Below are 26,089 nucleotides of genomic sequence, written 5' to 3' on the forward strand. Positions count from 1 at the left end.
AAGTGACCATTGTCAGTTTTGATTACCATGTTTGTTAATTATATTTGTCAGTAAAAATGCAGGAACTTGTGAAATCTTAAATTCTTCAGTCATGCAATAACGGAAAGTACCCAAGAATAATCAACAAGTTTACAGTAGTATTAAACAAAATTATATTACATTGTACGTCTGCTTTTCTCAATTCTTGATGGGGTTCAATATGCCATGGCTCTTCTACAATCTCCCACTCATTAACCTTTCTCAGTTATTCATTTCCAATCACCATAAACTCTTGTCTTTTCAAACCTCGGGCATCAACTGATTAAACATGTTCTTGAAGTACATTAAGCTGCACAAGACAGTGCTATGCTTGTGTACTAAAATATCTTTATTCTCAGCACCGTCGCACCGACATGTTCGACTCATCCGATTTACCAAGTCTCTCTTTGTGAGAGGTAAGATGTTTTAAGTGGTAATCATAAGCAGTATAGCTTGTAACACTTGAGACAGAAGCCTTTTTGGCTGGTGACTGGGGCCCAGAAGCCATATAATCATAATTATAAGCAGTATAGTTGTAAGAGTTAAGCCACAAGCCTCTGACCTGTGACTGGGGCCCAGAAGCCATATAATCATAATTATAAGCAGTATAGTTGTAAGAGTTAAGCCACAAGCCTCTGACCTGTGACTGGGGCCCTGAAGCCATATAATCATAAGCAGTATAGCTTGTAGTACTTAAGACAGAAGCCTTTACGGTCTGTGACAGTGGCCCAGAAGCCATATAAGCATAATCATAAGCAGTATAGTTTGTAAGAGTTAAGCCACAAGCCTCTTTGACCTGTGACTGGGGCCCTGAAGCCATATAAGCATCATCATAAGCAGTACAGCTTGTAGCAGTTATGGCAGAAGCTTTTACAGACAGTGATTGGGGCCCAGAAGCCACCTCACATATATTAACGCATCACAGACATGCACTGTCTAATATACGGGAAACAATGGCTAACTATATGCAATTTTAATGTGTATCATACGTATTGTGACCTTTTTACGGTGTTATGTGCAGTAATGAATTTGTATTTTGTAACCATAATGTAGTAAATTTAAAACAGTATCAGTGTCAAGTTAGTAATCTGACGAAAACAAACCTGATTAGGCATAATATTTCAGTAAATGCACTTTAAAAATGGAAAAAAGTTACATTCTGACACTTCCGTAAGCCACAGAAATAAAGACCTGTATTCTAGAGGTTAATATACACACATATACTTTTATAATCTTTTCTCACAAACTAACTTCTTTTATCTAATGCCAGAAAATTCTTACTCAACCGCCCTCTACGAAGTGGTTCATCTGGAAGAGCCCGCTACGCCACCTCTACCTACACCAGCAGAAGAGCCGACACTCGAGGAAAGAAACAGTGTGGCCGAACCCGAAGTGTCCTCCTGTCCATCCTCAAGTGGAAAGAGGAGGCAGCGTAGTGCCAGGAGGGCACTTCAGGACCATGAACTATATGGCACACCAGGAGGAGAAAGTGCTAGCAATAAGAAAGAAGAAATGCAGCGGAGATTTCTGGAGAAGAGGGACGCACTGATGGACCTACAGATGCAGCACATGCAGGTTCGTCTTGAAGAAGCCAAGGAGAGTTGGGAAGAAGCCAAGGAGAGGCGGGAAGAAGCCAAGGAGAGGCGGGAAGAGGCCAGACTTTACAACGGCAAAAATTACTAGGATTAAGGAATAAACAATAAAAACAAATTAAAAATGAGTATAATTTTAATGTAAATTTAAGTTTAGCTTAGATGTAGATATAAATATAAATTTTAGAATGTAAGAATAAGTTTAAGTTTATGTAAATATAATTCTAGATTAAATATACATATTAATCTTAGATTGTAGGAATAGGTTTTTGTAAATATAATCTTAGAATGTAGGAATAGGTTTAAGTTTATGTAAATATGTTTAAGTAAAAATATTGTATGCCAACTGACATCAGCGTTTGCCTTGCTAACATCATCCAATTTCTTGCATGTTTAAGATAATTTAAGAATTTTCATGTTCTGACTTTTGTGTGATATAAAAAACACAAAGGTAAACAATATATGGTAGCACCGAGCTTTATTTAACAATTGGTCAAAAAGAAATATATACTACACCATTCACATAGAACTACTACTTGCTCTCAAGAACTGTCTGAAGGGTATGCCCATGGTAAGGCTCAAGTGGATGCCATCTGACCACCTTTACAAAGAAAGAGTTCGGAGACAGAGAAGACATATGTTTATACCTACAATAAGGTTCCCATCTTGTTTAAAAGTAGTCAGTAATGATTTGCTGCCGTTTCAGTCTACCTAGTACGTTCGCCTGTCTCTGTATTGGCACTTCATTATGGAGAGCATTGATATCGATGTTTATCATGTCCCTTCCATCTTGTGGCAAAACCAGTCTAGTTTGGACTGCAATATTGTGCAGTACCATTGCAGCAACTATGATGGCTTTAGTGGTGTCTAAATTTGTCCTAACTTTCTTCCCTAAATACCCAAATCTCCTTTTTAGAACACCAAATGCCCTTTCAACTGTATTCCTCGTATGGGTATGACTGTTGTTATAAGCCCTCTCGTGCTCATTAGTTGGAACTGACACTGTCAACAGATACCTCTTCAAGGCATAGTCAGCATCTCCAAGCAAGTGATACCTAGGGTTTAAATTTGTCTCTATATCAGCACAGAGCCTACTGTTATAGAAAATCCTACTGTCGTGGACACTCCCTGGCCAACGAGCAACAACATTATGAAACCGCAGGTCAGGTCCACATACAGCTTGGACGTTCAATGAAAAGAAACCTTTCCTGCACCGAAACACCTCTGAATTTTCAACAGAGGGTCTCAGTATGGCAATGTGTGTACAGTCAATTGCCCCGATAACTCCAGGCATTCCATGAATGGCATGAAAATCCTGGATTGTACGCTGCAGATCATTGCCCGAAGGTGGCTGTATATAATGCCTGCTCAAGCTAGCAATTGCTCTTGACACCACCTTCAGGCACTGGCTGACTGTTGTTTGTGATACATCATGGCAGTCACCTAAAGTCATTTGGTGGTCTCCGGTTGCCATGCAGCGTATCGCGATCAGGGTTTGGAGATGTGGCGGAACAGGACAGCCTGTCAAGAGAGGAAGCTCGTGTAAAAGGTAACGGCAAAGTTGGGAGCATACGTAGTGGCTGTGTGTGGCATCTGCACTCATGCCAAATTAACCCTTGAGGCTGTGATGGATAGGAACTATAAATGGCACTTGATACGTGCAATATAACTAGTACATATGACAGCTTGACAGAGAAACACTGTATAATTGTAATGTACGGTGAAATAAATTACCTCTTGAGTCATTTGGGGCAGGAAGGTGATCTCTAATTTCTTCAATTAGGTCGTACATTGACGTTTTCCTGACCCTGAAGCGGTCCATGAATTCATCATCACTCATTGCTGTGAAGGGATTCATCCGATCTGTAAGAGTACAGTGATTAATAATTATATACTTAATATATCATAGCCATTCCTTATGTGGCATTCTTATGGGGGAAGTCAGCTTGATAGGCTTTGAGATGGTACGGGGAGATTCAGATTGTCGGTAAAACATGACTGTAGCATTGCAACATCTAAAGAAAGCGAAGTCATGAAAGGAAGTAATGAAAGGACTGATGATGTATGTGACAAGTGCTTATGTGTGGGCAGAGGGCTGGATTTGCTGTCTGGGGAAAGATGCGTGTTACGAAGGTGTATACATAATCCTTTAAGTCTGTTAGGGTTTACCTGTAACAATTCTGCGACGTCTACGTCCGACAACTCCTTCGGCATCTAGCTCCTCCAATTGATCCAAGAGGTCCAGATCATCCCAAAGCTGCTCATAAGCGGCCATGATCTCAGTAACCTGCAAAATCAATTACAAATTTTAACCCAGGAGTGCCACCATGTAGGTTCTTCTTTCATACCTAACTAGAGACCAAAGCAATGAAATAAGAAAGCACAACTTACCCACGAAAAAGAAGTATTTATCTAATAGGAGTCTTCTAATTCACTCATGAACACGTTATTATAATATTTTGTGTCCCCTGCCCCAGCCACCTTTGACCCACTCTGTCCTACGTGATGACGGCTACTTTCGACACTTTCACGTGTTCACATAGCCTAAATGCATCCTTAAACATGTAAAAACTATTGATACATGTGGGGAATGTGCTCACCTGGTCAAATATTGGAATGAAAATGAGTAGTGTGTCCCCTGCCCCAGCCACCTTTGACCCACTCTGGCCTACGTGATGACGGCTACTTTCGACCCTTTCACGTGTTCACATAGGCTTAATGCATCCTTAAACAGGTAAAAACTATTGATACATGTGGGGAGTGTGCTCACCTGGTCAAATATTGGAATGAAAGTAAGCTCTGTGTGCCCCCTGCCGCACCTACTTTTGACCTACCTTACCCTACGTGATGACGGCTACTTTCGGCCCTTTAACGTGTTCACATAGGCTAAATGCATCCTTAAACTGGTAAAAACTATTGATACATGTGGGAAATGTGCTACCTGGTCAAATATTGAGGTAATATAACAGCAGCGGCAGCGAAGGGTAGGGGGAAGAGGCGGTGTTTGTTGTCCCTTCGTCTCGTCTCTTCCCCCTTGGCGCGGCGGGACCCCTCGCGACCCAAAACAGTTTAACGGTAGAGATTTCTGGGCGTAGGGTCCCGTCGCCCGAAGGTAAGATTTGACAATCCGGCCCCTAGCCTCCTCGTGGATGCTGGCGTCCTGCCTCTGGATTTGAGACGCCAGTCCTCTCTATTCCGTTGCTGGTTCCGCGTCCAACGCCTTCCAGAATCAGTTCCTTGTGTGTCAATTTTGCGGGATTCCCGTTCGCCTGCATATGATGAGCGACCTAGTCTCCCTAAACTTTTTGGGTTTCGGGTAGCGTCTGCCATGACACCGTTGTCTTTCCCTCCCATTCCTATCTGCCCTTATCGAGTACCTAGGGTTGGATACTGGCAGTTCCCTGGTGTATCCGTGTGTTCTCCCACTATAGATAGTAAGAGGGATTTACCGCCATATGCGTCCCGAGCCTTATTTTTAGAGCATTTCACTGAACACTCGGACTCCATCCCTGTCTCTACTGATGGCTCTAAATTGGATGCTGGAGTTGGCTTTGGTGTTGTGTTCCCCTCCTTCTGTCGGAGAGGTAATCTTTCTTCTGTTGCTTCTGTATTTACTGCAGAGCTGTCTGCAATAGTCCTCTCTTTACAGATTATTTTTACCCTTCCTGTGGACTCTTTTATGATTTTTAGTGATTCTCGTAGCGCTTATTCATGCCCTGGGCTCCTTTACTCCCTCTGTTAATCCCGTAGTTTTATCTGCTCTCGAGTGGCTGTATTTACTCAGCAACAGGGGATATCGCGTTGGGTTTTGTTGGGTTCCAGGACACGTTGGCGTACACGGGAACGAACGAGCTGATGGACTTGCAAGGGAGGCAGCAGCTAGAGCTGCCCCTCCTAGTGCTGTCCCATGTACAAATATGTTTCCAGAGATTCGCAAGGCAATTCTTGCCAGTTGGCAGGAGAGGTGGAATGCTCGGGGTGCGACTTCCAAAATGGGAGAGATTACCAGGACAATGTCTCGTCCTTGGTCATACGAAAGTGTCCGTGACCGTCGCTCGCAGACAGCCTTGACCCGTCTTCGGACGGGTCATACGCGTCTAACACATAGTTACCTCATGTCCCGGGGGATGCAGCCTTATTGTGATGACTGCTTGGTTCCCCTGACTGTGCGGCACTTGCTGGTCGAGTGCCCCAGTTTGGGGGGCCTGCGAGTGCGATACCTGTCGCAGTGTCGGGGAGAAGACGGACCATTCCGCCTTTCGCTGATGCTGGGAGGGAGATGCCTTTCCCCGGGACATGAGGTAATTCTCTTTATGGAGAAGGCTGGCCTTCTCCATGAGTTATGACCGTTTTCTGTGTGATTTGTTTCGTCTCGTTTTGTTTGGCTTTGCTCTTTGTTTACTTTTTTAGGTTCCTTTTTTTAGCCCTTTTAGTTTAGTTTTTTTTCTATTTTTTTTTTAGTTTTTAACTCATTGAATGCGGCGCCATATGACCCTGGCTGTTGCGGCACCTAATTTGATTAATTTAATCAATCTTTAGCTGAAAATATACACGTTAAAGTACAATATTGAAATATAGTAAAAGAAGGGGAAAAGTACGATATGAGAGGGGTATAGGGGGTCTTTGGTTTACATTGTGGGGAAGTTGTGATTAAATGGTTGAGGGCGGGAGGAGTGGAGGTGAGGCGGAATGCAGTGCGTTTGTGCGGTAGGAGGCGGTGTGGTCTTCCGGGTGGCGCGTCAGGTGTAAAGCCCCAGGTCAACCCCAGGTCAGAAGGGGTCAGGTCGCAGTGATGGCTGGGGTGCAGGTAGAGGCGATTTCGACCCTCACTCAGCTTATGGGCTTAGCGTTGACCTGCCAATCCGTCCAGCCGGATGGGAAGAGGCTGACCGAGCGGCAGTAGGCGTGGGAACGTCTATTGTCTCTGCCTCTGGTCTGCACTGCATTGTATGTTAAGCGGAGTGCTGATTGCCCCACCCATGACTCCACCTGAGTGACGGGCCTCAACACTGCACTGCACCTGAACCGAAGTTTCCCAGCCAGCGATGGACGGGCTGGTGTACCTGGGAGGACCTGGGGGTCCGCCGGATGGTAAAGCCGCGTCGGCGTCACACTGACCATTTCAACTCTAGTGTCTTCACGGCACCACAAAGGCACTGCACTCACTGTCTGTCACCATTACAAAGCTTCATGCCACAAAAGTTTCTTACGGTGTTGGGGTTTTGATGAAATAGGAGAGGGGGAAGTAGGGGAAGGGGGGAGGCCAACAGGCTGGCCCCGGGCTGCTCCTTTCGGAGCGCCGTGAAACACGTCCGACCTCTGTCAGGTGTGGGCCACAAGGCAACTGTGTGTGTGTGTGTGTGTGTGTGTGTGTGTGTGTGTGTGTGTGTGCGCGCACGCACGCATGCCTACGGTTATTATAAATGACTACTGTCCCCACAAAAGTAAATAATTTTCCTTACCAGTTCTTTCCTGTTCACGTTTTAGGGTAGCGTACTTCTTTTTCACCACTGATTTGAAATCAACATTTTTTTATTCGCTTTCTCTCTGCCTTGCTACATGCGAGAAACTGCATTGCCGGCACAAGTTATTTCATCCCATGCAGTTATTTCCTTCTCATCAGCTACTTGACGGCTGAACTTCTGCTGCAGGACAGCTTTTCTGTTCAGCCAACCCTATAACCAAAAGTGATTGTAAAATTATAATATTTCCAACAATAAATAAATAAATAAATGTTTTTTAATTAATTTGCTAGTTAACTCAAATGCAAACCAATATTTGTATCTTCAGAAATTAATGCATAACTAGATAAGTGAAAGATTAATACGATAGGTACTTCTACACAAAAAACTACAAGAAAATAACTTTAGGGTTACATAGGTTACTAGGATGGGTTGGGTTGGATTAGGTTAGTTTAAATAGGTCTCTCACCACGCCACATAACTATGTTATGAGTGCATAATATGAGGACTAAATTATTTTCTTGTAGGTTTTGGTGTATTATTTAAGTACGTACCTAACGTATTAATCTTTTTCTTTATTTCATAGTTCATTAATTTCATTATTCATTACATTCTGAGAAGGATAAAAAAAATTGGTTTCCGACAAAGTTACCTAGCAAATTAATTCGAAACACGAAAATCTACTAGAAAAAAATGGTTTTCTCCACCATTGTGAGACTTAAGTGCAGTTACCAGAAAAAAATGAGGTGGTGACAGTCAGTGCCTTACACTACAATGAAACTAAAACACGAGCCACTCAACTCGCAAAGCCAATCCTTCCCATTAATGGGGTACGGGACACCTGAGGTCATCTAACTAAACCCTATGGAAAATATTCTGAAAGTTTCCCATACAGAAAGGCATAATGGTATTTATTTTATTATGTTCGTCCAACATCGCGTGAAATCGTGTTTTTTTTGTCACTCTTACCTTTTAATACTCCTATCTCCTTAACCCTGTCAACAAAATTTAACCTTTAACTCGGTCCATTTAAACCCGCGCCAGACATTTAAATTTTTCGGGAATTATTTTTAAATGGTATAAGAACGTTTTTAACCCAGTTTTGCAAAATGCTAAATTTTGACCAAAACAGCCCCTCCCCCCAGGTGTCGCGTACCCCCTTATCAATATAATCTATCAAAACTGACTTGGGAAAGCGGTAGTAATTCTGTTGCATTTGTAGGTAATTTTAAGTGCAAATTGCTTATTTCCAAGCTCCCAACCACAAACTCTAGCTAGTTCCCTACAGAGGTCCGGAAAGCTGGGTCAGGAAGGGTGTTTCTACCTCAAAAATGTTTCTAACGGATTATTTAGGGTGTGGTGAAAGTTTGATAGCAACAATTTTAAAAAATGAAAAAAAGGAGGCGTAAAGGTATCCGATCATTTCGCCCATAGTAAAAAGTCATTTCGCCCACTCGGTGACGTCATTTCGCCCACATTACATGACTCGTATGTGACATATTGATCGTGATAATAGCCAGTACAGGAGTGTTTCTCTTGGGTTTTAATAACGTTTATACTACTACATGATTTGTGCATACGGTAGTTAGATAATACTTGGGGGCAAAATGGCCGTAAACTGGTGTGTATATGTTACAGGGAAAGTGTGAAATCAGTCATTTCATGAAATCCTTAATGAATTTGTGAAATGGATTTTTCATTTTGCTATGTTATGGAACCTAATATACCCTAAACTACCCTAACCTAACCTAGCCTACCCTACCCTAAATTAACACTAACCTAACCTTACTTACAAAATGATTCAATGTTATGTTATCCTAATTAGGTTACCTAATGTTATGCTAAGTAAGGTTAGGTTAGTTTGGGTAGGTTAGGTAAGGTTAATTTAGAGTAGGGTAAGTTAAGCTACTTTAGGGTAGGGTAGGTTAGGATAGGTTAGGCTAGGTCTCATAACAGGAAAATGAAAAATCCATCCAATAACTGATTTCACAGTTTCCCTGTAATATAGTTAACTGCAAATCAGCTATAAAGTAATTGCAGGGCAGAAAATTCATTATCGGCCGATGTGATGATAAATAAATACCTATGCAGTCTATGTACTACCCTGGAAATTATAATAAGGAATTTCGCCTAAGAACATTGTGTGACAAAGCGTCCCACCCAGTGTTCAGAGTTACAGATATTAAGTGGAGGTATGACTAATTGTTTTACACATTACCTGTATCATTGTCAGCAGGTCTTAATCTGAAAAGTTGGCTCAACGAAGGCGTTTGGTGTGCTGCTCCTCACTTGCCATGTCCACTTTTCTTTCCGCCACTTCTTACTGTTCTCAGCTGGGCAGTTCTTGCACTACTTATTACACTAACACCTCGGGCATATAAATGCATGTATTTGTTTACGTTTACACGGTGCAATATTACTGGCTAACACTCTTAAAGGCTGATGATACACTTCTGATTGGCCAAACGAGTCAGCTGCGTTCCATTCCTGGAAAGCGGGACGGAACGGACCGATATTTACGATCGCATCATCGTGAGCTACGAGCATCCGGACGGTCTTTTGAAAATACACCTTAGTGGTGATCGTAGCCCACGATAAAAAAAATGGCGGCTACGAGAGGGCTATAAGATCGTAGTGGCGGAAAGTTACGATCCTTTGAACTTTTTTTTTTTTTTGGGGGGGGGGAAGCAGCGAGTAGCGGGCTTTTTTTATTATTGTTTTCTTTTTTGTGTGCCCTTGAGCTGCCTCCTTTGTTGTAAAAAAACAATAAAATAAAAAATCCAGCCCCTTGTCTCGAGAGAATCCCACCAGCCCGGGCTGACTCGTTAGTGTCTAAATGGTCACTCCACTCTTCGTCAATTTTCTCGTGGCTCGCAGTGCACTCGATAGATCTCCACTCTAGTTTCTCCACGACACCATTGTTGAGAGCGATCAGTGTGCCCATTATGGATAACACTTCCACAAACACACTCCTCTTTTCAGGGAGTTCGTCTATCACTTCCCTACGTTTTTTAATTCATGCCTTGGTTGACGCAAGTTCCTCCCTCAGTCTACCCACCATCAGGTGCAGCCCTTCCTGAGGATGATGATAGCGCTCCTCTGGGTCACACACACACACACCTTTCACTCAGAAATCTTGTTCCGTGTGGTATGCACGAAAACAGCCAACCGCGCAGTCCTGCTTTGCATTCGTGACACATCATGATTCAAAATATTTATTAGAACAGTGGGGGGAAGGTACAGAGAGGGGGGTGGGCGTACATACAAAGATAAATATCAATATCAATACACATCCATGTACATACAAAGGGGAAAAGCGAGGGAAAAAACAGAGGTAAAGGAGGAGGTGGAAGGCAGCCGAGCGGAATCGGCACTGCTATTTTTGTTTTATAGTTTTGGAAGTAGAAGATATTAGGGAACATATAGCAAAAATAATTGGGCAGATGCGAGTACAACGGCTTACCAGCCGTAAATACAGGTACAAATGTATACGTAGTTTACATACAGGTACAGTTATTTACATAAAAAAGAATACATAAAGTGGGTAAACTTAGCTTAGCAGGATAAAATCATGCGATATGATATGATGACGTAAGAGGGTTACAGGGGACATGTAGGGGAGTGATGATAAAAGTAAGGTCACAAGTAAAAATACACTGAAGAACGATGAGAATGGACACGGGAATAGACATGAAAGGCGTCGGCGGGGAGACCGACGATATACACATTGGTGGTCTGGTGTGGTATGTGGTGTAGGGAGTAGGTGATTGATACTTTACATACTGGCAAAGGGGCGGGGGCGTGCGGACATATGGTAACGTGAGGACGTGAGCGCGGGTGGTTATAATGTGCATGGGAGAGAGGGAGTGTGAGCGCCAGTCTCAGCTGAGTCTCGGGGCAGGATCAGGGTTTGCCTCCAGGGCGAGGAGACTCCGTGGGAACCACGAATGGCTCCTGCCCGGGGCTTCTCGGTGGAGGTCTCGGACGGCCTGGAACTGTTCCCAGCTCTCAGCTTCCATCCGGGTCCATATGTCAGGACCCAGAAGACGAGGAAACAGAGGAGTGACATATATAACAGTGTAAACATCTCAAAGTACAAAAGAGGGGAAACAACGAGGGTAAAGGAAAACAGAGACCCAGACTCAGATACAGAAAACAGATACCCAGTAGGCGTGGTCAGAAAGTGTGAACAACCATTGAAAAAGACTGACCCGTGACGTCAGTCGTGGCGACGTGTTATGAGCCAATAATTTAACAGAAAAATCAATATGGGAGTGTCTGAAGACTGAATTACGAATAAGCAGAAGTAAAACAATACAACATAATGAGCGAGCCAATGGGTGTGACAGGAAGTATTGGCCACTGGTTATGTAGAAAATTAAGGCGTGTCAAGGATGTAAGTCCGCCTAAAGCAAAGAAAAATGTAACCTAGAAATCAGTGGTATGGGCAGACCGAGCTTGGTTCTCGCCTCAAGCAGACCTCCTGCTCACCCAGCTGAGAATGGCTGTTGTGATCTTAATCGTGAGTAGAAATTCGAGAATCTACGGGAAACCGACTGTATTGTCCTGGAGATTATAATGTAGGAGATGTGTAGTAGGATTGTGAGTGGTACAGGATAGTGATTATTTGGTTGCGATGTTAAGCAGAGATGGAAACCTCTGCGTGTGGTATGATTTGGTGTTTCCGTGAATTGCAGTAGATTATACTATAGGATGTGTTACTAGGATTTGGGAAGAGAGTACATAATGATTGTGATGTAAGCAGAGAGATACAAACCACTGCGTGTGGTATGATTTGGTGTTTTTATTATTGGCAACAATTGAGCACATGTTATAGTATTATGTTTAAGACATGTTTGTCATTTGTTGCATCCATTGCTGAATATGCCAGTGTTATGATCGTCTGAGCATAGAATATTGCGTAAGGCAATTATCTTCATTTAATCTTAAATAAATGTATATTATATTTTTCCCTTGTCTATCCCCGAACACTAGTCTCCAATAACAACTTAAGCCGGATCACGCTACCAGGGATACGAGACGGTGAGATCATTTATTGAGTAATTAATGAGTGATAAAAGAGTTGATTTAATACAAGAAAAGAAGGGTCCAAAACATATAGCTACGGCCATCCGATGGAGAGGGATGTTTAGTGGAGGTATGTCAGCCTCTTCCTGGAGGGAACGCGTGGTCCTGAACTCGTCCCACCTTGCGCTGAGAGCAAATCTTAACGCCGCGTTTTGCACCTTCTGGAGCCGCCGTCGCACTTAGCCCATGTATGGGAATGGGCGGGTAAGTGATAATAGGGATCACCATGGCCTTGACTAGATGCAGTTTTATCCTGGGTTCGAGATCCCGGAAGCGATACAACATGGTTAGCGCCGCCCTCGCCCGCGCCGCCCTCTCGGTGACATGGGGGGTGAGCCCACGCCGGGAGATCTTAAGACCGAGAAGGCGTCCCTGTGCGCGAAAGTCAAGGAGTTCGTCATCGACGATGAGCGGGGCGGGGTTTATTGACGCCAGCGGTATGACGGTAAACTTCGCCATGTTCGTTCTTATCTGCCAAGCCTTCTCGAAGGCTCCGACTCTGGTGATCTCACTTGCCGGGAGAGCATTGAGAATCTCACGAGAGCGTCCTGGGTAGGGCACCACTTGGGACACGTCGTCCGCATACTGTACGTTTAGCCCAGTGATGGAGGTTGGGCAGTCCCTGGTGAAGACAGAGTACAGCGTTGGAGAGAGGACACTCCCCTGCGGGACGCCGGTCTCCAGAGGGAAGGCGGGGCCGACTAGGCCGCCGACCCGGATCCGTGCCGTCCTATCCATCAAGAAGTCACATCATGGTGGTGCCTCTAGTCCTTTTTTGTTGTCTTTTCTTGGTGTGACGGGACACCATACAGATCAGTCTCTGTTTTCCCCCTCGAATAGTGTCTGTATAAACAGGATAGTGGGGAGTGTTTACAAGACCCATGTCAATTCGTTGGGGCTAATTAAGGTGCGTTTCGGGGGGGCATGTGGCCTTTCAGTTGGTGGGGAGTATTTTTGCAAAAGCTGTGTGGCTACACTATACTGGGACTCTCTCACTTTTGGCCTTTTGTTTGGGTCAATGCTGTTTAGCACCAGCCACATATTGTAAGCATTTATAATTGTTATATCAATCATGTGAAAAAAATAGTTTCTTATACCATTTGACTGATTTTCTGAGGCACTCCGTCCCACTCAATTGGGAGTCACATTTGTCGACTAGTCTTATATTTTGTGTTTAGTCAACGACCATCTCTTTGATTTTTGACCTCTCTTTTGGCCACCTCTTATGATTCCTTTTTAGGCGCAGCGAGTAGAGGGCTTTTTTTTTATAGTTTCTTTTTTTGTGCCCTTGAGCTGCCTCCTTTGTTGTAAAAAAAAAAATTGTTTTATTGGCCTGTTCGTGCGATGGTCTTTCTTCCCTGTCGTCACAGTCACGTCACGGTGTACGGTGGACAGAAGGTGGACTGGTCTTTTGTCGTTGTACTTGAGAGCAAGGAATTTTCCAGACTTCTCTGACTGTACATATCTGTCTTTCGTCTTTCGTTTCTTTCGTCTCGCGGAGTGAGAGCCCATTTTAGGGCCCACCGTACCACAGCCACGACTCGTGAAAGCCCAGAGAATGGTCCGTCGACGTCCTCGGGTTAACATGCCCACAACCTCCCTCTTCCTATTCCTATCGACCCTCCCGAAGTTGTTTATTTATTAATTTATATATTATTTACTTGCATTTCTTTTACGTATACTTACCCTATATTATTCCTGAATCCCCGCCCTATTCCCACCCTTATCCCTTTCCGACAGTACAGTATGTCCATACTTTTTAAAGATACGGGAAGTACTTACAAAAACACAGTAGGATATTAGTGTTGTATGAGTTTTTAATGAGAAATAGTTAATAAGGCGATGCTTTAGCTTGATAGTGTTGCAAAGTGTAGACTTAATAGGTATTCAGTAAGACATTATTAAGCTTATCAAGTTCTTATTGTTCACAGAGTTAAGAAGGCTAACAGCACGTACATCAGGCAGTGCTATAAAACCGGTGGTGGGCCTCCTCCTACTCAACCAAAACCAGATGAGCTGACTCTTATGGCCGAGTCAGTTATGGATAGCGATCTTCAACCAGCCCAAGAACAACTATACACAGAGGATATAAATTGCGGCATTAATCTCTTAACTGTCAGCACTATCAATGTAGATGATGCTCTTGCATTGACATGCTGAAGGAGGTAAGAATATTTATTGGTAGTTTGGCCTACTCCAAATTAGGCTAGGTCAGGTAAAGTTTGACTAATTCTATAAGAAAAGTAGACAATTCTTCATAAGAGCTCCGTTTGGAGAAGTACATCGGTCGCACGCTACATTATTCAACTTCTTTCAATAGAAGGCCATCCCAACAGGAAGTACACGACTCCAGACTGGAGGCTGCAGATACCGAACCTTGTGTCCTTCAATGCCTCAAAAACTCAATTTCTCCACCTATCCACTCGACACAATCTTCCAAACACCTATCCCCTATTCTTCGACAACACTTAGCTGTCACCTTCTTCAACACTAGATATCCTCGGTCTATCCTTAACTCAAAATCTCAACTGGAAACTTCGCACCTCCTCTCTCGCTAAATCAGCTTCCTCGAGGTTGGGCGTTCTGTATCGTCTCCGCCAGTTCTTCTCCCCCGCGCAGTTGCTATCTATATACAGGGGCCTTGTCCGCCCTCGTATGGAGTATGCATCTTACGTGTTTGGGGCTCCACTCACACAGCTCTTCTGGACAGAGTGGACTCTTCGTCTCATCAGCTATCCTCCTCCTACTGATAGTTTTCTACCTCTTAAATTCCGTCACGATGTTGCCTCTCTTTCTATCTTCTATTGCTATTTTCACGCTGACTGCTCTTCTGAACTTGCTAACTGCATGCCTCCCCCCATCCTTAAGAGCTTCCACCTTTCTCTATCCAGACACTCCCTCCTTGCCTGCTCAAAGTTTCTCAAAGATTTTTCCCCCCTTTCCTTAACGTACTCCTGCACCCTATCCCTCCATTTCACTGTAGGTCGTCCTCTAGCATTCCCTCCCTCTGTCTCACTCACATACACCCTTCTGGTCATCTTACTCTCCTCCATTCGCTCCATGTGGCCAAACCAAATCTACAACCTCACTTCTACTTCACTCACAAACCATCACTTTACTTTTGTTGACATTTACTTTCAACTTTCTCCTGTTACAGACACTATCAAAAACACTGACCAAATTTTGTAGGTCACTTTCATTTTCTGCAATGAGCACCGTGTCATCAGCAAACAGTATCGAATTCAGTACCCACTTCTTTCCCTCATCGAACAGTCTTACTCCAACTTCTCCAACTTTGCCCTTAATTTATCTAATAACACCATCCATATAAATATTGAATAACCATGGTGACATGACGCACCCTTGTCTTAAGCCCACTTTTATCTCAAAATGTTCACTTGTTTCTCCAGTAATTTTGACACTGTCCTTCAATGCCTCAAAAACTCAATTTCGCAACCTATCAACTCGACACAATCTTCCTATCCCCTATTCTTCGACAACACTCAGCTGTCACCTTCAACACTAAATATCCTCGGTCTATCCTTAACTCAAAATCTCAACTGGAAACTTCGCATCTCATCTCTGGCTAAATCAGCTTCCTCGAGGTGGGCGTTCTGTATCGTCTCCGCTAGTTCTTCTCCCCCGTTCAGTTGCTATCTGGGGGGGCTCCACTCACACAGCTCTTCTGGACAGAGTGGAGTCTATAGCCCGGATTGTCAAATCTAACCTTCCCCCTTCCGCGGCGGCTCCCCACGAAGAGAACTCAGCGCTTTGATGGCCCTCGGCAGCGTTAAATCGTCCCTCCTCTTCCCCCTACCAGTGCGTGGAACACGGAGGGGTTGGTACGTCGGAAGGTTTATTTACATGCGCATCGCTATCTTCATTCTGTTGTTTGTCTGCTGGCGGCAAGGAGTTATAACCACCTCTCCAAGTTTCCTTGCATTTATTTACAAGGGAGGACATTTTGGTCTATTGTATGATGTTTTTTGTATGTTTATTGACGGGGTTAACCATTGTGGGTAGGCAAATAGCTTGCTTTGGGTCTAGTTAGCCTAATTGAGGGAGAGCTGACTACAGCCTGTTGGGCTGTCGTCAGCCCCACATGTATGACTGAATTTACTCATCATATGACCTATTGTATGATGTTTTTTGTGCGTTTTCTGACGGGGTTAGCCCTAGGGAGGGAGCACTGACGAGACCACGTTGCCCTAGCCATGGCCACTTTTATCACTGCCTTGACTGACCACTTTAGGGGCATGTGCCGGACTTTAGGGTGTTTTTTGTTTGTTTATTGACGTAGCTAGCCTGTGTGGATACCTAAGTAGCTTATGTGGCATCTTGTTCTCCGTAATTATGGTGTGCACAAAACAGGTTGGACCTTGACCATAACCACATTTATTACCACATATACTGACTGTAGTATTGTAATTTGTAAACTCCCCTAATTTAACTTATGTAATTTCAGCACCCCTCATTCTTTACGGCAAGTAATATGGAGGTGACACTTGATGAAAGTTTTACGAGAACCAGCCCCATTTCCTCTGCGGAGAAGCAGATGTTGATTGGGTTGATAACCCAAGAACCCATCTTGAAAAACAGAAAAACAGATGGGAAACTACTAGAGCAAAAGAGACTAGCATGGGCACGCATTACCCAACATTTCAATGCCCATAACATGGGTCCCAAGAGGACGGAGGGACAGCTCAGAAAAATTTGGGAAAAAATAAGAGTAAAGTAAGTTTAAAGAATATTTTATAAAGTCTCCAGCAAAAATGACGCGACAAATGTGCGAGTAGCTTTTGCCAGTATATGTGGCACTGCCGCACCACAGGTTCAACCCTCCCTCTCTCGTTTCCATTACCTTAACTAATCCGTTCTCCCTTTTAAATATTCTGGGGTGCGGCTATGCCACATATACAAGTACTAGTAAATGACCCTACCCTTTACAATTCTAAATTTGCATATTTCATTCCTCAGTAGCTTTGACACACACACACACACACACACACGCAAACTAGGTATTTTCTATACGTGAAGGAACCCCTGTATTAATGCAATTTGGCTGAAGCTTTACATTAGAGATCCATTCCTGGGTAGGATGTTGGTAATAGCATACTAATGCAGTTCACCCGGGACTTTGATTCTTTTCTTTGAGACTAAACTGTTGTTTGTGGAAGGGAGAAAAGTAATCTACACTGAGTTCAGGACTCAAAACTTGCCCATCCCCTTCATATCTATACCTTGTCACAGTGTAGAGATGAATTATATAATAGGAAAGATGCTGACACTACTCTTACACTACACCACAGTGTGATGAATAATGTCATACTAGCTTACACACAAAAAAGTATAGCCTGTGCTGATGTTTAATTGTTGTAGCTTTATTTTAGGGCAAATCAAGAGGACGCACGCCAAAAGCGTGAGGTATTCAGGACAGGTGGTGGCACCCCTCCTGGCACCCCTCCCAAGGTACTCATACCTGAGACGGAGCAGGTCCTCTCCATTCTTAGGACCGATATCCAGGATATTGGCAACCCCTATGATCATGATGCCATGTCATCTCAGGGTAAGTGACCATTGTCAGTTTTGATTACCATGTTTGTGAATTATATTTGCCAGTAAAAATGCAGGAACTTGTGAAATCTTAAATTCTTCAGTCATGCAGTAACGGAAAGTACCCAAGAATAATCAACAAGTTTACAGTAGTATTAAACATAATTCTATTACATTGTATGTCTGCTTTTCTCAATTCTTGATGGGGTTCAATATGCCATGGCTCTTCTACAATCTCCCACTCATTAACCTTTCTCAGTTATTCATTTCCAATCACCATAAACTCTTGTCTTTTCAAAATTTCTATTAAAACCTCAGGCATCAACTCATTAAACATGTTTTTGAAGTACATTAAGCTGCACAAGACATTGCTATGCTTGTGTACTAAAATATCCTTATTCTCAGCAACGTCGCACCGACATGGTCGACTCATCCGATTTACCAAGTCTCTCTTTGTGAGATGTAAGATGTTTTAAGTGGTAATCATAAGCAGTGGTAATCATAAGCAGTATAGCTTGTAACACTTGAGACAGAAGCCTTTTAGGCTGGTGACTGGGGCCCAGAAGCCATATAATCATAATTATAAGCAGTATAGTTGTAAGAGTTAAGCCACAAGCCTCTGACCTGTGACTGGGGCCCTGAAGCCATATAATCATAAGCAGTATAGCTTGTAGTACTTAAGACAGAAGCCTTTATGGTCTGTGACAGAGGCCCATAAGCCATGTAAGCATAATCATAAGCAGTATAGTTTGTAGGGGTTAAGCCACAAGCCTCTTTGACCTGTGACTGGGGCCCTGAAGCCATATAAGCATCATCATAAGCAGTACAGCTTGTAGCAGTTATGGCAGAAGCTTTTACAGACAGTGATTGGGGCCCAGAATCCACCTCACATATATTAACACATCACAGACATGCACTGTCTAATATACGGGAAACAATGGCTTACTATATGCAATTTTAATGTGTATCATACGTATTGTGACCTTTTTATGGTGTTCATGTGCAGTAATGAATTTGTATTTTATAACCATAATGTAGTAAATTTAAAACAGTATCAGTGTCAGGTTAGTAATCTGACGAAAACAAACCTGATTAGGCATAATATTTCAGTAAATGCACTTTAAAAATGAAAAGAAGTTACATTCTGACACTTCCGTAAGCCACAGAAATAAAGACCTGTATTCTAGAGGTTAATATACAAACATATACTTTTCTAATCTTTTCTCACAAGCTAACTTCTTTTATCAAATGCCAGAAAATTCTTACTCAATCGCCCTCTACGAAGTGGTTCATCTGGAAGAGCCCGCCGCGCCACCTCTACCTACACCAGCAGAAGAGCCGACACTCGAGGAAAGAAACAGTGTGGCCGAACCCGAAGTGTCCTCTTGTCCATCCTCAAGTGCAAAGAGGAGGCAGCGTAGTGCCAGGAGGGCACTTCAGGACCATGAACTATATGGCACACCAGGAGGAGAAAGTGCTAGCAATAAGAAAGAAGAAATGCAGCGGAGATTTCTGGAGAAGAGGGACGCACTGATGGACCTACAGATGCAGCACATGCAGGTTCGTCTTGAAGAAGCCAAGCAGAGGCAGGAAGAAGCCAAGGAGAGTTGGGAAGAAGCCAAGGAGAGGCGGGAAGAAGCCAAGGAGAGTTGGGAAGAAGCCAAGGAGAGTTGGGAAGAAGCCTAGGAGAGGCGCGAAGAAGCCAAGCAGAGGCGGGAAGAAGCCAAGGAGAGTTGGGAAGAAGCCAAGGAGAGTTGGGAAGAAGCCAAGGAGAGTTGGGAAGAAGCCAAGGAGAGTTGGGAAGAAGCCAAGGAGAGTAGGGAAGAAGCCAAGGAGAGTTGGGAAGAAGCCAAGGAGAGTTGGGAGGAAGCCAAGCAGAGGCGGGAAGAAGCCAAGGAGAGTTGGGAAGAAGCCAAGGAGAGTTGGGAAGAAGCCAAGGAGAGTTGGGAAGAAGCCAAGGAGAGTTGGGAAGAAGCCAAGGAGAGTTGGAAAGAAGCCAAGGAGAGGCGGGAAGAAGCCAAGGAGATTTGGGAAGAAGCCAAGGAGAGTTGGAAAGAAGCCAAGGAGAGTTGGAAAGAAGCCAAGGAGAGGCGGGAAGAAGCCAAGGAGAGGCGGGAAGAAGCCAAGGAGAGTTGGGAAGAAGCCAAGGAGAGTTGGGAAGAAGCCAAGGAGAGTTGGGAAGAAGCCAAGGAGAGGCGCGAAGAAGCCAAGCAGAGGCGGGAAGAAGCCAAGGAGAGTTGGGAAGAAGCCAAGGAGAGTTGGAAAGAAGCCAAGGAGAGTTGGGAAGAGGCCAAGGAGAGGCGGGAAGAGGCCAAAGAGAGGCGGGAAGAGGCCAAGGAGAGGCGGGAAGAGGCCAAGGAGAGTTGGGAAGAAGCCAAGGAGAGTTGGGAAGAAGCCAAGGAGAGTTGGAAAAAAGCCAAGGAGAGTTGGGAAGAGGCCAAGGAGAGTTGGAAAGAAGCCAAGGAGAGGCGGGAAGAAGCCAAGGAGAGGCGGGAAGAAGCCAAGGAGAGGCGGGAAGAGGCCAAAGAGAGGCGGGAAGAGGCCAAGGAGAGTTGGAAAGAAGCCAAGGAGAGTTGGAAAGAAGCCAAGGAGAGGCGGGAAGAAGCCAAGGAGAGTTGGGAAGAGGCCAAGGATAGGCGGGAAGAGGCCAAAGAGAGGCGGGAAGAGGCCAAGGAGAGGCGGGAAGAGCCAAGGAGAGTTGGGAAGAGGCCAAGTAGAGGCGGGAAGAGGCCAAGTAGAGGCGGGAAGAGGCCAAGGAGAGGCGGGAAGAGGCCAAGGAGAGGCGGGAAGAGGCCAAGGAGAGGCGGGAAGAGGCCAAGGAGAGGCGGGAAGAGGCCAGACTTTACAAGGAAATTGCACGGCAAAAATTATTAGAATCAAGGAATAAACAATAAAAACAAATTAAAAATGAGTATAATTTTAATGTAAATTTAAGTTTAGCTTAGATGTAGATTTACATAGATTTACATAGAAAATCAGACCACACAGACCCCATGGTCCAGACTAGGTGGTCTGTCCTTAAACCTAAGTGATTTTACATTAATCAGATGGCTCCAAAACGTTGCTTTTCTACTCTAGTTAATATTAAGTTCAAGGAAGTGACGGTCGAGCTTGTTTTAAAAGGAGTCAATCGTGTTACATTGGACCACTGATGGTGGGAGCTTATTCCATTCTCGCACTACAACGTTGGTGAAGAAAAATTTGGTGCAGTCTGAATTTACTTGTCTACATTTGAGTTTTGTGCCATTGTTCCTCGTTCGCAAAGTGTCATCGATCATAAACAATTTTGTTCTGTCTACATTCGTGAAACCCTTAAGTATTTTAAAACATTCAATCAGTTTTCCTCGGAGGCGACGTTTCTCAAGAGAGAACATGTTAAGGGTGGAAAGCCTTTCTTCGTAGGATTTGTTGCGCAAGGAAGGGATCATTTTTGTTGCTCGACGCTGAACACCTTCTAGTTTAGCAATGTCCTTTGCATGGTGGGGAGACCAAAACTGTACCGCATATTCCAAGTGGGGTCTGGCTAAACTATTGTAGAGCGGAAGTATTACATCTTTATTTTTGAATAAAAAGTTTCTTTTAATGAAGCCCAACATTCTGTTCGCTTTATTTGCTGCATCGATGCATTGATGTGATAATTTGAGGTTTGATGCGATTTTGATCCCCAGGTCCTTAACGCATTGAACACTTGTGAGTTTAACGCCGCGTATTTCGTAATCGAACTTATTTTTTGTTCCAACTTGGAGGACCTGGCACTTGTCTACGTTAAAGGGCATCTCCCATTTATCCGACCAAGCTGAAATTTTGTGCAAATCCTCTTAGAGGCTTTGCCTGTCTTCGTCAGTGAGAACCGAGTTACCAATCTTTGTGTCGTCTGCAAATTTACTAATGCGATTATTGAGTCCAACATCCACGTCGTTGATATAAATTATGAAGAGCACTGGGCCAAGAACCGAACCCTGAGGGACGCCACTAGTGACCGGAGCCCACTCTGAGTTAAATCCGTCAATCACTACTCTTTGTTGTCTGTTGCTCAACCAATTCGCGATCCATTGGTTTACTTGACCGTATAGATATAGATATAAATTTTAGAATGTAAGAATAAGTTAAGTTTATGTAAATATAATTCTAGATTAAATATACATATTAATCTTAGATTGTAGGAAAAGGTTTTTGTAAATATAATCTTAGAATGTAGGAATAGGTTTAAGTTTATGTAAATATGTTTTAGTAAAAATATTGTATGCCAACTGACATCAGCGTTTGCCTTGCTAACATCATCCAATTTCTTGCATGATTAAGATAATTTAAGAATTTTCATGTTCTGACTTTTGTGTGATATAAAAAACACAAAGGTAAAAACTATATGGTAGCACCTGAGCTTTATTTAACAATTGGTCAAAAAGAAATATATACTACACCATTCACATAGAACTACTACTTGCTCTCAAGAACTGTCTGAAGGGTATGCCCATGGTAAGGCTCAAGTGGATGCCATCTGACCACCTTTACAAAGAAAGAGTTCGGAGACAGAGAAGACATCTGTTTATACCTACAATAATGTTCCCATCTTGTTTAAAAGAAGTCAGTAATGATTTGCTGCCGTTTCAGTCTACCTAGTACGTTCGCCTGTCTCTGTATTGGCACTTCATTATGGAGAGCATTGATATCGATGTTTATCATGTCCCTTCCATCTTGTGGCAAAACCAGTCTAGTTTGGACTGCAATATTGTGCAGTACCATTGCAGCAACTATGATGGCTTTAGTGGTGTCTAAATTTGTCCTAACTTTCTTCCCTAAATACCCAAATCTCCTTTTTAGAACACCAAATGCCCTGTCAACTGTATTCCTCGTATGGGTATGACTGTTGTTATAAGCCCTCTCGTGCTCATTAGTTGGAGCTGACACTGGCGTCAACAGATACCTCTTCAAGGCATGGCCAGCATCTCCAAGCAAGTGATACCTAGGGTTTAAATTTTCCTCTATATCAGCACAGAGCCTACTGTTATAGAAAATCCTACTGTCGTGGACACTCCCTGGCCAACGGGCAACAACATTATGAAACCGCAGGTCAGGTCCACATACAGCTTGGACGTTCAATAAAAAGAAACCTTTCCTGCACCGAAACACCTCTGAATTTTCAACAGAGGGTCTCTGAATTTTCAACAGAGGATCTCAGTATGGCAATGTGTGTACAGTCAATTGCCCCGATAACTCCAGGCATTCCATGAATGGCATGAAAATCCTGGATTGTACGCTGCAGATCACTGCCCGAAGGTGGCTGTATATAATGCCTGCTCAAGCTAGCAATTGCTCTTGACACCACCTTCAGGCACTGGCTGACTGTTGTTTGTGATACATCATGGCAGTCACCTAAAGTCATTTGGTGGTCTCCGGTTGCCATGTAGCGTATCGCGATCAGGGTTTGGAGATGTGGCGGAACAGGACAGCCTGTCAAGAGAGGAAGTTCGTGTAAAAGGTAACGGCAAAGTTGGGAGCATACATAGTGGCTGTGTGTGGCATCTGCACATGTCAAATTAACCCTTGAGGCTGTGATGGATAGGAACTATAAATGACACTTGATACGTGCAATATAACTAGCACATATGACAGTTTGACAGAGAAACACTGTATAATTGTAATGTACGGTGAAATAAATTACCTCTTGAGTCATTTGGGGCAGGAAGGTGATCTCTAATTTCTTCAATCGTACATTGACGTTTTCCTGACCCTGAAGCGGTCCATTAATTCATCATCACTCATTGCTGTGAAGGGGTTCATCCGATCTGTAAGTGTACAGTGATTAATAATTATATACTTAATATATCATAGCCATTCCTTATGTGGCATTCTTATGGGGAAAGTCAGCTTGATAGGCTTTGAGATGGTACGGGGAGATTCAGATTGTCGGTAAAACATGACTGTAGCATTGCAACATCTAAAGAAGGCGCAGTCATGAAAGGAAGTAATGAAAGGGCTGATGATGTATGTGACAAGTGCTTACGTGTGGGCAGAGGGCTGGATTTGCTGTCTGGGGAAAGATGCGTGTTTCGAAGGTGTATACATAATCCTTTAAGTCTGTTGGGGTTTACCTGTAACAATTCTGCGACGTCTACGTCCGACAACTCCTTCGGCATCTATCTCACCATCTAGCTCCTCCAATTGATCCAAGAGGTCCAGATCATCCCAAACCTGCTCATAAGCGGCCATGCTCTCAGTAACCTGCAAAATCAATTACAAATTTTAACCCAGGAGTGCCACCATGTAGGTTTTTATTTCATACCTAACTAGAGACCAAAGCAATGAAATAAGAATGCACAACTTATCCACGAAAAATAAGTATTTATCTAATAGTCTGGCCTACGTGATTACGGCTACTTTCGACCCTATCACGTGTTCACATAGCCTAAATGCATCCTTAATCAGGTAAAAACTATTGATACATGTGGGGAATGTGCTCACCTGGTCAAAAATTGGAATGAAAATAAGTCGTGTGTCCCCTGCCCCAGCCACCTTTGACCCACTCTGGCCTACGTGATGACGGCTACTTTCGACCCTTTCACGTGTTCACATAAGCTTAATGCATCCTTAAACAGGTAAAAGCTATTGATACATGTGGGGAATGTGCTCACCTGGTCAAATATTGGAATGAAAGTAAGCTCTGTGTGCCCCCTGCCGCTCCTACTTTTAACCTACCTTATCCTACGTGATGACGGCTACTTTCGACCCTTTCACGTGTTCACATAGGCTAAATGCATCCTTAAATAGGTAAAAACTATTGATACATGTGGGAAATGTGCTCACCTGGTCAAATATTGAGGTAATATAACAGCAGCGGCAGCGAAGGGTAGGGGGAAGAGGCGGTGTTTGTTGTCCCTTCGTCTCGTCCCTTCCCCCTTGGCGCGGCGGGACCCCTCGCGACCCAAAACAGTTTAACGGAAGAGATTTCTGGGCGTAGGGTCCCGTCGCCCGAAGGTTAGATTTGACAATCCGGGCCTATGCCTCTTCACTGGTGTTGATTTCTCGACCTCATTTGAAATGCATATCAGTTGATTTCATGCTCCCCCACCCAAAAAAACCCGTGTTCCCACAGGTCCCCCAAGATCGTTTAGGGAAGGGGATAGGCATAACTTGAAAAGAGGCGTAACTCGAAAAGTAGACATTTGCGACGGAAATGAGGAACAAAATCATGGAATTCTCTACATCTATCACCAGAAAAACATGAACCACGTGAGAAAATCGTTGGTTGGGTGAAACCGTAAATTCACCAAAAAAAGTTACTGCAAAATAATAGCCTAGTTTTCGTAAATGCATAATAATAACTTAGTATTCGTAAATGCAAAGTAATGGCTTAGTTTCATAAATGCAAACGAATCGCTTAGTATTCTTAAATGCAAAATAATAGCTTTGTAATTCAATTCAATTCACAATAGCCTAATGGTTTCCTAAATGCGCCGGCTGGCATGGTCGATGACGTCATTACGTAACATTGTCAAGCGATAGTTAAATGGTGGTATCATTATATATTTATAGATCATATCAGAATATTTGTGCACGTTATCAATGTTTTCTTCGTATTTTCTTAGGGAGGACGTTGCAGGAATGAATACAACATTTATTGAAATGCATAATAGCGTTGTAAACAACTTTAGCTGTCCTTGACTAAATTTGAACGAAATGTATAAGAGACATTTTCGTCCACGAATTACAAACTTGTTACCAGTGTGCACAACTGACAAATTCATATCTAATAAATTATGGAGAGTGTATATGTAGTGACATATCTGAACATTAGCCTCTTTCCATGCGGTGTATATATTTTAAAGTCAGGGCCGGTGAACGAAACTCAGTGGACAGTGTGTCAACACTTGTGTACCACGATTGTACAACAGTAGTTTTCCTGGGTTATTGGTCATGGAGTTCCCTGACTTTAGGCACTGTAAAGCCAAAGACAGGGAGGGGATGGTAGCTGGGGTAGTGCTAATTGCCATTTGGGCTATTGAAAAAAGCAACGAAAAGGGGGGGGGGGGGGGGTTGAAAAGGGGCAGTATAGACGATTTGCCGTTTCTGTTGTAACCGAAGGTGGAATTTACGAGCTCACATGACTATACACGGAAGGAAGTACTCTTGTAGGTGATACAATCCTTTCACTTTCTTATTCCTGAAACATCAGTACAAACCTCTTGTGCTGCTACGAGGCAACCCACGGAAGTACTTACCAGGAATCGGTGTTCGGTCCCTCAGGCTGCCCCTCCGTCGCTGCGTCAATCTAGGTTACACGCGACACAACAACTGGTCACATGCGTTCGGAAGAGTATTTAGGAGCCTCAAAGGGTACGTGATGGTTACACTTATGACAGGGCACGCGCCACTACC

At 43.6% G+C, this 26,089-nt stretch overlaps 2 protein-coding genes across 5 annotated transcripts; one reads left to right on the forward strand and one right to left on the reverse strand.

Moving 5' to 3' along the window:
* Positions 1 to 281: 281 nt before the first annotated feature.
* Positions 282 to 1,701, forward strand: LOC127002575 (uncharacterized). Its single transcript, XM_050868658.1, has 2 exons — positions 282 to 434; positions 1,289 to 1,701. Exons 1-2 carry the CDS (start codon positions 308 to 310, stop codon positions 1,699 to 1,701), a joined length of 540 nt encoding a protein of 179 aa, XP_050724615.1. The 5' UTR covers positions 282 to 307.
* Positions 1,702 to 2,228: 527 nt separating this feature from the next.
* On the reverse strand, positions 2,229 to 24,694 carry LOC127002466 (putative nuclease HARBI1). Of its 4 annotated transcripts, none has more exons than XM_050868450.1 (4): positions 24,518 to 24,694; positions 3,780 to 3,897; positions 3,345 to 3,473; positions 2,229 to 3,131 (listed from the first exon to the last, which is right to left on the reverse strand). In XM_050868450.1, exons 2-4 carry the CDS (start codon positions 3,883 to 3,885, stop codon positions 2,281 to 2,283), a joined length of 1,086 nt encoding a protein of 361 aa, XP_050724407.1. In that variant the 5' UTR covers positions 3,886 to 3,897; positions 24,518 to 24,694; the 3' UTR covers positions 2,229 to 2,280. The 4 variants fall into 4 exon arrangements, with proteins under 4 accessions (XP_050724407.1, XP_050724405.1, XP_050724406.1 ...); XM_050868448.1 differs by lacking the exon at positions 24,518 to 24,694 and adding an exon at positions 4,381 to 4,450 and having other exon boundaries at positions 2,230 to 3,131; XM_050868449.1 differs by lacking the exon at positions 24,518 to 24,694 and adding an exon at positions 4,211 to 4,352 and having other exon boundaries at positions 2,230 to 3,131.
* Positions 24,695 to 26,089: the final 1,395 nt, after the last annotated feature.

This window comes from Eriocheir sinensis, chromosome 23, assembly GCF_024679095.1.
Source record: "Eriocheir sinensis breed Jianghai 21 chromosome 23, ASM2467909v1, whole genome shotgun sequence".
Taxonomy (NCBI): Eukaryota; Metazoa; Arthropoda; class Malacostraca; order Decapoda; family Varunidae; genus Eriocheir; species Eriocheir sinensis.

What these genes read in the sequence shown, in the direction of transcription:
- LOC127002466 (XM_050868450.1), bottom strand. Translation starts at nt 3,885, where the DNA reads ATGGCCGCTTATGAGCAGCTTTGGGATGATCTGGACCTCTTGGATCAA. An exon ending in ACGTCGCAGAATTGTTACAG is followed by an intron (nt 3,474 to 3,779) that starts GTAAACCCTAAC and finishes GTACTCTTACAG; the next exon opens with ATCGGATGAATCCCTTCACA. An exon ending in TGCCCCAAATGACTCAAGAG is followed by an intron (nt 3,132 to 3,344) that starts GTAATTTATTTC and finishes CTCTCTTGACAG; the next exon opens with GCTGTCCTGTTCCGCCACAT.
- LOC127002575 (XM_050868658.1), top strand. Translation starts at nt 308, where the DNA reads ATGTTCTTGAAGTACATTAAGCTGCACAAGACAGTGCTATGCTTGTGT. An exon ending in CAAGTCTCTCTTTGTGAGAG is followed by an intron (nt 435 to 1,288) that starts GTAAGATGTTTT and finishes ATCTAATGCCAG; the next exon opens with AAAATTCTTACTCAACCGCC.